This window comes from Sebastes fasciatus, chromosome 11 (assembly GCF_043250625.1).
Source record: "Sebastes fasciatus isolate fSebFas1 chromosome 11, fSebFas1.pri, whole genome shotgun sequence".
Lineage (NCBI taxonomy): Eukaryota > Metazoa > Chordata > Actinopteri > Perciformes > Sebastidae > Sebastes > Sebastes fasciatus.
Window position 1 is genome coordinate 33,452,844 of NC_133805.1, and position 16,141 is coordinate 33,468,984.

At 41.9% G+C, this 16,141-nt stretch overlaps 1 protein-coding gene across 6 annotated transcripts in view; it reads left to right on the forward strand.

Moving 5' to 3' along the window:
- The first annotated feature begins 1,178 nt into the window (after positions 1-1,178).
- pard3ab (par-3 family cell polarity regulator alpha, b) overlaps positions 1,179-16,141 on the forward strand; it is a 336,764-nt gene continuing 321,801 nt past the window's right edge. For all 6 annotated transcript variants that reach the window (XR_012595967.1, XM_074652318.1, XM_074652320.1 and 3 more), the window contains exon 1: positions 1,179-1,590. Coding sequence is in view for 5 of the 6 variants with exons in the window: in XM_074652318.1 (XP_074508419.1) it covers positions 1,471-1,590 (120 nt within the window). In the remaining variant the exon portion in view is untranslated. The remainder of the gene's footprint in view (positions 1,591-16,141) is intronic.

The window sequence follows — 16,141 nt, forward strand, 5'->3', positions numbered from 1 at the left end:
TCTTGTAGTGCACGGTTTAGCTGTAAAATGAGAAAGTTTGTGACCTGGCAGCCATGTTGAGATCAGTTGAGGAAATACCAAGCACCGCCCACCAGCAGGAGCACAGCCAATAGGAACGCTCAATAGAAAGACTCTCTCTGAAATGACCTGTGATTGGCCAAAGTCTCCCGTCACAGGCTAGATGTTCTAAAGACTGAAAACAGAGCCATGAGGAGGTGCAGAAGTCTAGTTTTCTCTCAGAACACTTGAATTACAATATGCTGAAAGGTTATTATGGGATTTTTACCCAATGATGCCAAAAATATACTGCCTACTGCCACTTTAACTTAACTAAGTAGTTTTTTATGCTCACTTAACTTCCGTACTTGAGTTACGCCACTTCCAGTGTGGTGTAAATTAACCACGATCTTTCCTAAGCCTAACTAAGTAGTTTTCTTGCCTAAACCTATAAAGTTGTTTCCTGTGAATACAGAAGTTTATTTTGAAAAGACTGGAGCGGAAATTGACGTTGGACATTCGTAGGAAAACGCACAAAAAATGAGGAATAACTTTTTGTAACATATCATACAAACAGTTGTATGAGAACACGGATCACCCACCACGGATCACCTGCAGTAGGCAGTATATTATAATTCAGTATATTACTGCCTACTGCCTTTCTGTATATTACTGCCTACTGCAGGTGATCCGTAGTGGGGTTCGGGACCCGCAGGTTGGGAACCAGAGGTCAATAGGTTATTAAGTTTTCTCATTTAACTCGATTTAACTCGACAAATATGGCAAAAATGGGAATGTCTCTGTTTCATTTTCAGCCAAATATGTGTGACAAAATGTTATGACCATGAAGCTACTTTTTAATTTGAATTTGGTCACGAAACTATCAGGGAGCTGAATGCCCTCATTTTAAAGTGTATATATATATATATATATATATATATATATATATAATTCTCCTCGTTATACTGACATAAACTGTTTGCTCAAATTTGAAATCGACTACTATTTTGTCATTCATATCTGGATGCCAACATTCCCGAACGCACCTGAACGCAACATATGACCGGGCATTAGCTCAGTAGAGAGAGAGAGAGAGAGAGAGAGAGAGAGAGAGAGAGAGAGAGAGAGAGAGAGAGAGAGAGAGAGAGAGAGAGAGAGAGAGAGAGAGAGAGAGAGAGAGAGAGAGAGAGAGAGAGAGAGAGAGAGAGAGAGAGAGAGAGAGAGAGAGAGAGAGAGAGAGAGGCTAAACAGGTGGTCTGAAAACACACAGAGAAAACAATGTCGTCCGGCGGGGAGAAGCGGAAAGCCCTCTAGTCCTCCTCGCTTCTCTAAAGGAATACCGGAGGACAGCCGAACAAACACTAACCCCATGCTCCTTCTCCATTCTCCCACGGATCTCTCCTCCTCCTCCTCCTCCTCTTCTCGGTGGTTTTACTCCGACTCTGGGCTCCTAACATCTCGGATCCTAAAACCATGAAAGTCACGGTGTGTTTTGGCAGGACCCGGGTGGTGGTGCCGTGCGGGGATGGAAATATTAAAGTGCTCACACTCATCCAGCAGGCTGTCATGAGATATAAGAAGGCTATAGCCAAGGTAAGAGGCGCCGACTTTTCTTTCTCTTCTAGCGGCTTTTTGTTTTACTGGAAACAAGCGTAGCGACGTCCCGGCAGGCTCTGCTCTGCAGGCTGGCGCACTCAATATGGCGCTAACTTGAAATAAATGCAAGACGAGGAGGCACGTTTCTGCTGTTTTCTGCTCAGTGTTGCACAGTTTTGTTCACTTCACGAGCACACGCATTCTGCTTGTGCGTGTTATTAATGTGCCGTGCTGCTGCTTTCAAAGAAAAGCGCACCGCCATTGTGGCTCTTGTGTTTGTAAACCTCCACAAGTACCTCTGGGATTCTGTTATGGGGGCTCCCGAACAAAGTAGTCCGTGGCTTGTTGCAGCGCGGAAGCATAGAGAATAGGAGTTTCTAACACATAATTATGCACGTTTTGTAGGCTTAGTAAGTAACCCAGTTGAAAGAGCTCAGTTCATGCCTCTAGAAGTTGCCAGCAGAGATTATTAGCCTACTAGCAAGTTAGTTAGCCAGCAGGCTGCAGAAAAGTAGGAGTGAGGCGTTCAGGGTTCGGTTCAGAGCAACAGGAAAAAGTCCCATCAGCTCAGTCTATATTTTTAAAAGTGTCTATCACGAAAAACATCCTCTTTTGTTCGACTTGTAATGTGCTCATCATGATGGCAGGGAGGGAGGGTTAGCTGGAATATGCAAGTACAGACACAATGATGAGAGTTCAGGTTAAGCAATGATGCTCCAAATGCAAAAGAGGAGGGAAGAGCAAGAACACTTGTAGGCCCCTTGTTGTTAAGTTCTGTTGCATGTTTTGGACTCAATGCAGGATTTTGCAGAGAGAAGAAGCTATCTGAGCAGGCCCTGCAGGATAGGGAGGGGAAGTGCAGTGCCAAGCTCCAGCTGACTGACTGGTGGAGGCATGGACCTGACAACATAAATCTTGGAGATAAAAGGGAACCTAAGAAAACTTGTAGCATGGCGTCCAGGTAGCAGCAGATAACCTTTGAACCGGCTCAGTGCTTTATGTGTGCAAGGTTCTCTGGCTAGATCAGATAAGATGAGACTGGGGGGGTACGTACAGGAGCATTAGAAACCTTCTTATATCTTCTGTTCAATCCTAGACATTATGTTTGTTCCACCATGATTCAGTGGAACTAGGGATGCACTGATCCAACTTTTTCAGTCCCAATACGGATACCTGGGCTTTGAGTATCGGCCGATACCGAGTACCGATCCGATACCAGTGTTTAATTAATAAGCTATATGCTTCACTAGATTTGACCCATTGTCACGGATACCCGATCCAGCTATATGAGTCAGTATTGGCCCGATATCCGATTCGGTATCGGTGCATCCCTAAATTGAACTCACAATTTTTTTTGCCTGACTATATATTTTGCTTGAATTCATTCAAACGTACATTGTGCATGTTTAATAATTTGACCAACAATCACTCCACTATAAGTTTACATAATTCATCTCTACATGTGGGAGTTTGGTTTGTTGTTCAGATCTTGGTATAAGATACAAATATGTGAAAACAGTAGCTAGTCAAGACTCATCAATGATTAACGCTTTGCCCGGCGTCCATGTGCTAACTTTAAGGCAGTCTCTTTTTGTTGTAAGGATAGTGACCTAGAAGTCAAGCTGTATCCTCCTCTCTCTGTGAATAATTCAGTGTGAGCAGACAGAGGAGTGCAGGGGAATATCTCTGCGTCGCTGAGAGGCAGGTGAAGAGCTGCTAATAGTGAACCCTGCTGAAGAAGATACCAACTCTTCTTTTAACTTCATGCAAGTGTGAATTTTATTGGACTTTTGTTTGTCCTCATAGATTAAGAAACAAAAAGTGTCTGGGAAGTGTAGCTTTCTGAGAAAAGTTAAGGAAAGTTTCCCTAAAAAGAACTGAATGTGGTTGACAATGACAATTTTATATTGTCTTATATACTCTTAAGCTCCTGAACTCACCACTTGTCACTTTACCTTTCTTTAGCTTTATATACTTTGCATACTGTTTTACAAACTGCTACACCTCTGTGTATAAACATTTACTACTTCTCTGTACATCCTACATTCCGGTTTACACTTCTGTGTACACATATTACTTCTCATCATGCATATACATTCTACATCCTGTTAACATTCCGTGTTCCCATCTGAAACACTGTCATCCACAAAAGTACAAATTTACATTTACATTACTATGTCATATTGATTTATGTTTATATTTAAGCCCTATATTTTAACTGCACTATTTTATGTCTTAGATTATCATTTTGCTTTTACTTTTACTGGGATTTTCCCCTTTTATGTACTAGGGCTCACAATACTTTGTTGCCGATTCAATATGTTTTGCGATTATACAAGTATTGTGACTCGATATTACGATTTATTGTGATTTTTGTTGATTTGACCATGGGAAAAAGTTGAATCATATACGTCTAAGGACTTTTACTTTGGAAAATATCTAAATTAATCCAGTAAAAATGTTTGATTTTCAGTATGTATGTAGTCAGAGATGTCCTGAAGTCAAATATATCAGTCATTGTCAGGAATTATGTATTATTTCGTTTTCCAGCAACCCAAAAATCAAAGAATAAAGACATTTCCCTCACAAATTAGTGGTATTTTCTATTACATGTAATGTTTTATACTTCTGGTGAATATAATCCAATCGATCTTATTTCTATATATGTATTTTGTATATACAGTTCCCTTTGTTAACACCTTATTTTGAAAACTGTACGTAGTCACGTGTATACTTCCTCTAACTTCTCCAAGGTGGTCTCTAGCTCTCCCGTCAGCTCCGTTCTCTTTATTCATCCATGGTCAGCTCCATCGGGGCCGTTTGAATGCATTTAACATAAATGTCAGTGTATGGGTGCTCTACAGTTGTAGCGTCGGCCCATTTGACCACGGAGACGAGAGCGACGGCCGGCTCGACCGCACGTTACCGCAATACCATAACGTTTCCTGTCCGTGACAGAGTTAGCATGCAGCTTTAGCCGGGATGTCTAGCTCTGCTTTTCCTGTCAATGTGTGAAACCCAAAGTGTTTCCATCCTTTACTGGATGTGTAGTGTTTACCACGCTGGATTTAACATGGGAGGGTGCAGGTCGTATCCACGTCATATGACGTCACATTACTCTGACTACAACAATAAAAGCGGCAACTTCCTTCTACCTCCGCATAGACTCAAATGAAGCAAATATATAAATTCTGGCATTAAAAAAATCTATTTTCAAAATCGTAAAAAATAACGCGACACATATGTGAATCAATTTTTTTCCCCCACCCCTTTTATATATACATATTTTATAAGTATTGTTGAAGGAACCTGAGTCCGAAGATTTTCTTTGCCAATGACTGCTTTGCTGGAATTGACATATGATGAATAAAGAACCTTGAACCGTGAACAATTTGATATTGTATCACAATATCAATATTCTAATGTATTTATTGCCCAGTTCTTCATAGGATTTTACCAGTTGAAGTCAGTGTTGCATCAGGCTAGAAGCTCAGATCACTATAGTATCTGTTTTTAGGGTTATTATCAAAAATTTAGGAAAGGGCAAACGTCTGGAAAACCCAAGTGGTGCTAATGTTTAATGCAGAGGGTGGATTGTGTCTGTGTGCTGGAAATGAAGCCTCACATTCAATTCTGTATCCTTCAAGTTTTGATCTAAAATACTAAAAACTAAAATATAAAAAAAGCCCAGAGCTCCTCATGAACTTCACACCCACAACAAAAAAATACTGCCTCAAAATGCAACCTCCTTGTCATTTAATCACCTCATATCTGTTTATTGCTCCGGTCCCACCCTGCCTTCATTTCATCTGACCGAGATTGGGCAATTTTTTTCGCGTCTCATGTCTTGTGGGTGTCTCAAAGTCTTTTCGGTCACAGATGTTGTGTTGAAGATCACAGCTTTTTTTGTCAGCACCGCCTTAATAAGAGGACCAAATTCAAGTTTGTTTTGCTTTTAGTGTTTGTATGAACCGTCCTTGTAACTTCCCCTGTCATTAGAGAGGAATGCTTCCTGCAGAAAGAAAGAGTCCACTTCTGAGGGCCTTAAGCCAGCTCATAACTGTGGAATTAGAAAGATGAGCACACTAGGATGAGCATTCAGACGTTGTTTGGACAACAGAAATCTTACTGGACTCGAGAGAGGGAACACTTTTCGCCAGCTTCAAAGTCTCTGAGCGTCTTGAGAAGTAAGACTGTGTGATTATCCGCCACTGCTCTTTTTCCTCCCACAGATCATAGGGTAGATTCTCACCCATTTGACTAAGTGTGGCAAGCATTTAAAATGACAGCCTTGACTGGAAAACCGTCTGGTGGTTTAAATGCTCCAAACCCACAAGTGACATAAGCATTGGCATGTCAGAAGAACCATGAGATTTGTCCTAATGCTCAGAAGCCTCCAGGGGGATATCAGGTGTCTGGGGTTGTTATGTCCACACCAGCACACCGCAGGTTTCCATTCACCGCTTCACACTGCTGGAGTTCCTCCAGAGGAGGAGAAGGAGTCTGGGCTATTGTGTACATATTTGACCGTTGAGGCAGACAGATTTAACATGACTTTGACCCGTCGCAGATAATAGGAGCAGGTGTCTGCTGTTGGAGTGGGTTTCTTTGGAAACATGTCGTTGAAACGTTGAGTTTATTACTAAATTTCAAGTTCTGATTTGGGTTCACTAAACCCCCTTTTTATAATAACACAGAACTAATAATTTATTGTAATGATGAATAATATCGACCTTGTTGTGTCTTCTTATTGACAGAATAAGAAACCAACAAGATCAGAAGGTAGATTTGTGGTCTTTTTATGTACTTATAAGAACATCGGACACTGTGTCCACACACCGGTAAATATGCACTTCTGTTACGTTTATGTACACAAAACCACGTACCGATCAGCTGTGCAGTCGAGATCAGACTGGAGACTTAACCACTTAAAAGATGGGTGACTAGTACTCGCTCTCTTCCGATGTTTTTGTTTTTTAAACAGAAAACCCAGGTTTTACACTGCGATATTTCCTGAAAATGACAAACAATACAGCCAACAGTAGCCTCAGTAAACTTTCAGGCTCCTGGTGATCTCCTACCACCAGCTGTCACCTTATTTAGGTGTTTGTAGTGAAATGAGGAAGTATCGTATCAGTTAACTCCTCATTTCAACTTCACCTTCCTCATCTGTGTGGCACTTTCAAAGTGAGTAACAGGAATTAATAGAAACAGGGCGTCTGACAAAAGATCAGCTCAAACATGCACGCTGCGCAGCGCATCGTCGCTGGCGGCCAGTTAGGACATTCCAGTAGAAAACAATGGAATCAAACTGATTTTGTGACTGACGCTTGCTCACATCGCTTTCTGTTTGGAGGGTGTAATATTTAGGCTACACACATCTCAATACATTAGACTTCTCTGCGTTGTTCACATTACATTCCCTCTATATTTTGTTGTGAACCACCCAACCTTAAAGTCACGTCGCCTTTGTCTTGGCCTAAAAGTTGCACGTGAACACACCGCAAAGGCTACAGCTGAAGGTCACGTACGTTCTGCGCCTGCGTGAGATGAAATAACTCTCCACACCAGCAGGTGGCGGTAGTCTGTTTTCATCATTCAAAAAGGGAAAAACGGGACGGCGGATATACAAGCCGTTGTTACTTTACTCGTTGGCTTGCTTTCCTCACTTCAGCTTCTCTTCTTAAGCACTGATTTGTTTAAGCTGAACAGTTAATCAGTGATTTCTCTCACCGACGGGCTCCGCCGGCGATTCAACATGCTGAATCCCCAAAAAGCCGCCGACAAGGACAGACTGGTGCTGACGGTGCGGGACACACCGCAAAGACTATTGCCACATGCTCCCACCGACGGCCTGACACTGGTGTGGGCCATTAAATAAAGTCCAAAAAACAGTGAAAATACCCATAAGAAGTCCCCAGAGCCCGAGAAGGTGACTTCACATTGTTGTTTTTTTCTGACCAACAGTCTGAAATCCAAAAATAGTCAATTTACAATGACATAAAAGTAAGGAAATCAATTAACATTTGAGAAGCCGAAACTAGCAAACGGTGGCATATTTGGTTTATGAATTACATAAACTGATATAAAGTTTAATCTTCTAATCATGCCAGGCATCAATGCTAACTTTTGGTATCCACTGATATCGAGATGGGAAGTTTGAAATGTTTGAAAAATGTCCTCTGGGTAATTGGGGTGTTTTTTTTACAGAGGAAACCAGTGGAAAATGATAACATGTTATAGTTGCTGTCATGTACAAAATATTTAACAAAAAATAGTTCCGTTTGTTATATAATGAAATGTGGTTATATTCAACTGCAGATGTGACGAAAAAATGTGTTCATCATGTGTCAAACTTGAAACTTCACAAGTTGGGTAAAACCTAACCAATAATCCAAAATTAACCAACCTTAACGTGCACGGAGCTCAGAAAACCATCCAGCTGTGCTGTCGTCGACCGACTCCGATCTGTCAGCCTGCTTTTAAATCTTGTCCTGATGTCATATCTGTGTGCTGCAGTGTGCCCAAGATATTATTCAATTCATTGCACAAATGACTGTTATTAATTAGTGTGCAGGAGCCTCTGATGGTGGATGGGGCTCGGAGATGAGCGGTCCTACACGCTGTGAGAGTTCACTGCTGCCGTTACAGTCATGCAGATTGACATGTTCGCCACTAGAAATGTGCCACATCTTCAAAGGAAAAGCTCCCACTTTTCAAGTTGGCCCCATTTTGTTCAAAAGAGCGTCATAATTGCACGCGTGAAAGGGACATTAAACTCAATATGGTAATGAGGAAAGATCATACTGTCACATGTCCAAGAGCGCACAAAGTGTCAGTGCCAAAGGGTGGAGAGCGTTCACGCTGACAGAGGCAGGCTTTACTAAGGCACTGGGTTTGTCAGACTGAGTCCGCCTTAACTCAAACCTCATTGGTCTACTTTTGCACCAAGAAACGATACTGGCGTCCATTTAGACGGATGCATGGTAAACAGAAAGCCATGTAGGGGTGGGCGGACCCTTGAGCATTACTGTACTTGCAACGTGTGGGGTCCAGGGTCCAGGGGCCGGATGCGGCCGCTCGGTGCACCGCGACAGAACAGCTCTAGATCGGCTTGAAAAGGCCTGGGGTGAAGGTGGCTCGCGGCTACGACAGTGAGCTTTTTACAGCACCCCTCGCCCGGACCTCGTCCTTGCTGCTTCCCCGGGCCGTGGACTTGTGCTCACTTGGCCCTCTCTCCCTGTGGGGGAGGGATGGGGCTCCCTGCGCGACTGTCAACTGGGGCGGACTGTCCTCAGTGCATCAAGGGTCTGCAGCAATGGCAACCCACCCGACCCGTCTTGCATCACAGAGCCCGCCTCGTTAACCACGCTTTGTTCGTGGGACTGTTTTGCTGTCATCACCATTCATATCTACACAACCAATGAGTTTATGATTAAATTGTTCACTAGAGCACAAAGTTGTTTATAGATAGCCTCTTAACTTTGCTCTCAAAGTGCACCAGATTGATGCATTTACCTTTTCAAATAGGGCTGTCAATCAATTAAAATATTTAATCGCATGATTGTCCATAGTTAATCACGATTACTCGCAAATTAATCACAGTTTTTATCTGTTCAAAATGTACATTAAAGGGAGATTTGTTAAGTATTTAATACTCTTATCCACATGGGTGTGGGCAAATATGCTGCTTTATGCAAATGTATGTTTATATTTGTTATTGGAAATCAATTAACAACACAAAACAATGACAGATATTGTCCAGAAACCCTCACAGGTACTGCATCTAGCATTAAAATATGCTCATATCATTACATGGCAAACTGCAGCCCAACAGGCAACAACAGTTGTCAGCTAGTATGACATGGTTGGTACCAATGTTCCTGAGGTTTTCTAGTTTCATATGACATCAGTATCTTCACACTGTAAAACTGAGCCTGCGACAACCAGAACCTCCGAAAGATGGTATAGTGGCCGGCAGGGTCTGAAGTTAACTTTTTTCACTTCCTGCCACTGTGGCAGACAAGTATTTTTTTTATCTGCCACTTTTGAAATCTCTGCGCTAAATGAAGGAAAACAATTTTAGATCTGATGTCATTCAATATTCAATATATTTTACATAAACATTATATGCATGGTAAATAACACTGTTTGAATTACACCGTGGAGGGATGGTACTGTACACAGTACTGTACTGTACTTTGCTACTGTCATCTATAGTGGCTATTTGCATAAAAACACACAATTCAAATGATTGTGATTATTTAAATATTTGCTTTGGTTAAAAAAAATCTTGGCAAGCTGCTTGGAGCTAGTGTTAGGAAGTTAAACAGGTCATAATCCCCTTTCTAACATCCATTGTATATTGATATGAAAACATATCCTTCAAACAGTTGGATTTATTCAAGTTTCTTGCCAAAAACATAATTTTACTAGATTACATTTGAACGCATCATGATAACGTTGTAATTTACCTTCACCCAATAGTCCTTTTTCCTGAGCAGACTTTGAACGCTTCATAATAATAACTGAATGGCACCTCTGTTAACGTTAGTAGCTCTGCTATTTATCCAAGCAGGACTGTGCTGCCCACCGGCTGCTAACGCTGCTAACAGCTAACGTTACTAATTCTCCTCCTGTTGATTTCAACACAGATTTGTTGTTCACAGTGTCGCTTTATCAGGGAATAATAGCGTGTGTCCCTCAGGTTTAGTAGCGCCACGCTGTTGAGCGCTTTTTTTTCCTCTCCGCCGTGGCTCCGGTCCCAAACAAACTGAAACATGATATGGCGTGTGTACGCGTCATTGTGCAGCGTAACTGTGGGAAAGCATCAATAAGAGGAATGGATAGTCACAGATACATGAGATGCAAAGAAAGCGGACAGCTACAGTTCTCTATTCCCATTACTAGAGTTTTCTCTGCCTGCCAAAGTGGTGGGTGTCCTGATGATTTCACCCGCCACTGTCAACAATTTACCCGCATTTGGCGGGTGGCTAGTGTTAATTTCAGACCCTGGTGGCCGGGCCCCAGGGCGGCCCGTCGGATTTTTAAAGAAAAATAATTTGCGTTAACGTGTTATTATCGTGATAACTCTGACAGCCCTACTTTAAAATGTGCAAAATTTAGGGTGTATTTTTTAATATCGTAGAAAAAAAAATATTGCAATGTCAGTTTTTTCCAATATCGTGAAGGCGTAGTTATCATGTGGGGATTTCCAAAGCATTTACCTGGTTTCACACGGTTGTTCTATTATGTCATCTAAACACTAGTTATTTTTATTCCATGCATGGGGTGTATTCATAACAGGAATATTTTACACCAACTCAGGAATGTTTATTAGTACCTCTAGCTAGGTTAGAGAAGTATTGTCCAAGTTTAGGTGTGGACAAATGAGCCAAGATCAAAGGTTAGTTCTGGACTGATTTCTCATTTCCATTACGATCGGAGCTAAAGAAACTTCTAATGTGATTGCAGTGTGTAGGTGCAGTAGATCTACCTCATGTCGGGTTGTGAGCTCAAATCATTTTACAGTTCATCTGTTTGATCCTCATGTCACCAGGCTGTACCAGCCAGGGGTTCCTGCTTCCAAAACGGGCACAGTGCAGGATTAAAAGCTTCACTGATGATCCCCGGGCCGCTGACTTTGCCCTTGACCAAACTACTGTGAAAAATGTCCTAAAACATGACCTGGCACAGCATTTCATTTCCTAAAGGAGTCAGTTAAAGAGGCACCGGAGTGAACCGAAGAAAATTCGCCATGTGAGGCTTCCTGTGTTGAAATCGTAGAAACATATCCTGGCACAATGGCTTCGTATATGCTTTAAAAACAGATACAGATTCAAAGTGTTACCTCTTAAACCGACATTTATCTTGAAAATAGAGAACTCAAGAACTTACATAAAATTACTGACATTACATAAAGGGCTTTGAGCACCAGGAAAGATGATTGCAGTCAGCAGCTGCAAAGTATATCATCTTCTTTCCTGAGGACACGAGACACGCTTGTTTTTTTCTTTTAGCCATTTGATGATGTTGGCAGTACCGCGTTTCCCACAGTGCTTCTTTGCTGCGCTGTGCATTTTTGATTTTTTTTTCGTTGTTGTTACAGCTCAATAAGCGCTGCTTCAACAGTGAAGCAGTGTTTGACATCATGATGTTGATGTGATAATAGAAATACGCCACTTTTGCCATTTGCCGGCGGGTTTTCCCAGGGGACAGCGAACATGGAACTGAGTCATTAGCTGCTGTTCGGGCCTGTTAATGCAGAGAGGGGGGGGGGGAGAGAGATGTGAAGTGTGAGGCTGTAAAATGCTGACTGTGGAGTTCTCAGATGGTGGGAAGACCGGTGCACTCCTTTTTGAAGTTCATTTACATTTTAGAAGTTGAGCTGATGCTGTTAGTCACAACTGTTTACAGTAAGAGTAACAATGACGTGCATTAAATTGTCAGTAATGGAAGAAACCTGTGTTAAGGAGTGCAAAGACCAAAGTATCAGCACCCTGCAGGAGATTAAAGAATATATTTGCGAACGTATACCTTTTCACACCAAAATTAGTGCATAATGTTAATTTTTAAACACGGGAAAACACGCGAGAAATAGGCGATAGACTCCTTTCCCATTGCGAGTATGCCGTGCCTTTGCACTGGCCTTTCTGTTTTTTTTTCTAGTTAGTCACGTTCGACGTCATAGACGCTCCGGCCAGCACCAGAAGCAGGGTCAGTAAACAGTGAAAATGTTACGGTGGTTACTTCCTTTTTTATATCTGTTACTTATTCAGTCTCAGTTTCAAACTCTCAACCAGAGTTGGTGAATGCTGAAACGGCAGAAAGACTAACAAAGACGGTCTGATGAGTTTTATTTTGCTTCTGTCGAGTTTGAATGAACTGTGTGTTTTACGATGATCAGGTAAATTTACTGTTGTCTGACTGGAGTCTGGTGGCTTTGAGGAGGGTATATTAATTGTATGTTTTGTACGTTAATAAATTATGTCCAAATCCCTGTTGATTTTATTTATTATATATTCACTTCAACGTGCCTCACATAGCATTGCACTGGAAAAAGGGCGAAAATTAGCATGTCCACCCGGGTGTCATGTTTCCATCACTGCCGAAAATATGCCGATAAATACCCGTGACTACTGCAGAGTCATTTGTCCCGGCCTGGGACAAAAACTTGGAATGAATGCAGATTGTAACCTTTCCCACTAAAGACAAAAGCCAGATGTTAGTGGGTGTTAGTGGGTTTTTTGTCCAGCGGGAATAGAGCTTTAGAATGTTCTTGAAAACTTGCCAGGAAAACTTTTTTTATATTGTTGAATTTAATGCCTACTACAAGGGCTTTCATGGGGCATTATAGCTGTAGTATCCTTGAACTGAACGTAAGATCACGTTGAGCAGGTTCGGGACAACACAGATGTGATACTTTCTAACATAGCAGAGCTGTAGAATTGAGACTAGGGACTTGGAGTTTGGAGCAGGAATGGAATATGATATTAATGAATATGTCTTCTTTAGTGTACTATTGCCTGATAATAAGAATCCTTGTGTTGTCGTTACCTTAGAATGAACCGCTTATATCTACATAAGGAGCGGGTCCTCTTCACGGAGTCCGCCATGTTGCATCGTCATGTTTTTAGAGTAGCCCAGAACGGACAAACCAAACTCTGTTAACTTTTCCTGCTTGGGCCGGAGTCAATAACGTTAATCGCTGCCGTCGCCGCCGCTCTCTCTCTCTCTCTAGCTTCGCCACTCACTTCCCACGTACACACACCCTCTAAGCACTCTACTCTTACAAAAAATGTTCCTTGAGAAGGGGAAAGTGTTTGGCATTATCCCCATTTGTACAATTCATCATGTCTCGCCCCTCTCTATCAACATAGGTTTCGAGCGTGGCCGTATGGAACACTTTTTCCTTTAGACATGTTCAGATGACACCCTTTAGACTTGACTCCTTAAATACTTGACTTGACACAAGACTTGTAAGCAAAAACATTTAAGTCAGAAGTTTGCACTTGATAAATTCCTGGAACAATAAGAAATGAATAAGTTCAGTAAGACATGACTTGAAGTTGTATGGAGTGATTTGAGACTTGCTTGGACTATCCCAAAAAGATTATTAGCTGTATATATTGACACTAAATGCACTGATAACTGACACGTCTGTTGCGTGGAATATCCGGCTGATCCCTGACTATCCACACAGATGCTTTTTTGTAAATGATCCCTCCATTGAAAAAGAGGGGGGGCCCAACAAAACCATAGTTAATGAGAGTCCAGATCAGAAGACTTAATGACACAGAGAGCTTAAGTGGTTTACAGAGTGCTATGAAAACAGATTACTTGAACCCTGGCATGGATCCAGTCAGCTGAGCATTGGCACCCCAACCATGTGCACCAAAGCCGGCTACATATGGCGCTGCATCCCCCAGCAGGCCCCCGCAGACAAACAAAGTAGGCCAGAGAATGACTGACAGCAGCCTATTTTTGGGTGATGGATGCTTCAAAAGTTATCACCAGCACTTGAAGTTCTTTTGATGGGTGCCTGCAACACAGGGTGGTGTTTTTGAGGTCAGGTCAACCCCCCCCCCCTTAGGTTCAGCTGTAGACGTTCTTCCATAAACAGAGGAAGCTCCTGAATGTTAACTGATGCAAGGAAAAGGATCAGGAAGCTTATAAAAACAGTTTAATGATATCTGCACTGCTCTGCTCGGATGTTTTATGTCTACCTTTGTCGACCGAGCCTTTCAGGCTACATCCACACTAATGCGTTTTCCTTTTAAAACCATCTCCGTACACACGAGTGTTTCAGCACCGTTTTAGAAATAATCTCAGTCCATACTAACACGCCTGAAAACGCATATCGCATGACCATTCTGTGGTTGGTTGCTTAGTTACAGAAAATACAACAGAGTAGCCTATTGTACGTCCTATAATAAAAGGTCTTGTTTGATACTAAGGATCTTCCTCTATCTTTCCCACACACGCACTCAAACAGAGATGAATTTAGTGGAAAACAGACAAGCTTTATTTTTCAAACGCGGTCACAGGCTGCTACTGTTGGTACTGTTGCTAATGATCAGTCACAAATCAAAGTTATACTACATAATTGGTCAACATCACATCTCACTTGTTTCCCCCTCGGTTTTCGTTGTCGTCTGTCCTCACACTCATAGCTCTGCCGGGTGGCTGGATGTCTCTAGCTTTGTTTATACTCGCGCGGGTCTCCGTAGATGACGTGCGCACAACAAGCATGCACAGAGGCGTTTATGCTCAGCGCGTTGTCCATCGCCATAGCAGCATTATAAAATGCAGAATTTAACTGCACAACAGCTGCTAGCATAGACAGCAGGGTCAGCGACGCTTGTAACTTGTTATCCATGTTGAAATGAACCACTGGTAGGCAAAAGCTGATGTTTGTTTTCTTCCAGAAAAGTGTCACGTGATGGGGGCGTGACGAATCAGGGAAGGACTTGTCGTGGCTTATAAGACCCAATCAAGAAGCGAAAGTGGGTGTCTGCGTCATCGTTTTCAGAAGTCTCCATTTCTGCCCGTTCAGATTGAAAAGCAATCACGGAGTTTTAAAACTAAAACGGGGTCAGAAGCGTTTCCAGACGTCTTCGTTTTAGGGGCTCGATGGGCATAAACATAGCAAAAGTTATCCGTTTTAAAACTAAAACGTATTAGTGTGCATGTAGCCTCAGCTGGAAGCCATAGTTTATTTATGAAAGAGATTCTTAGCATGTCTTCCCAGGGTTTGATGCAGAGAAAGCTTGTGTGTTTTCAGGAGAATACAGTCATTTTAGAAGCCGGCCACAAGTGTGAGTTGACGATGATTTGACTTCCAAGAAGACTGAATGACTTGGAGGTTAAATATGAGTCTTGTTGAAGTAGAGCTACAGATATGCTGTGTTCACTTTCTGAAACATGGGACACCATAAAACATCTGGCGTGACCATGTTATTGAAGTTATTAGCAATTGGAGCGATAGCTTAAAGAACAGTGTCATCACTTGTGTTGAGAACACTGCGTTGTATTCATCTTTGTGCTTTATTTTCTTTCAAACTCAAGCCTGCTCAGGTTGAATTTACTCAGGAGTTTTGTGGTTCGAGCCACAGCAACATTTAAATAGTCTCAACTGATAGTTATAGTAAGCTGGCCAAGCATAGCTGAGTAGTCATCAACTTTCCCCCATAATAAATATGGAGGTTACAAAGTCCAGACATTGTCTCAGTGCCTGCTCAAAGGAACAATGCTCTCTTTGGACTCTGCTGGTCGTTTTATGTCGGCAGCACCAGTATGGAAAAGCTTTTACCATTTTTTCAGTTTCCTTTTCTAGTGTGAAAACCTGAATGTATCAGGGGGAAATCTGTCTGACAGTCTTTTACGCCGAACCGCATTGAAACCCAAATATATTAAATTTACTATCCTCTTTTTCACACGTAAGAATATAACACCGGCCAATTTTTGCTATGAAAAAAATGATTTAAATGATGAACAAAATTGTTGCCAGTTGACCAGTCTATTAATTTACTGGTCATTTCAGCTCTAC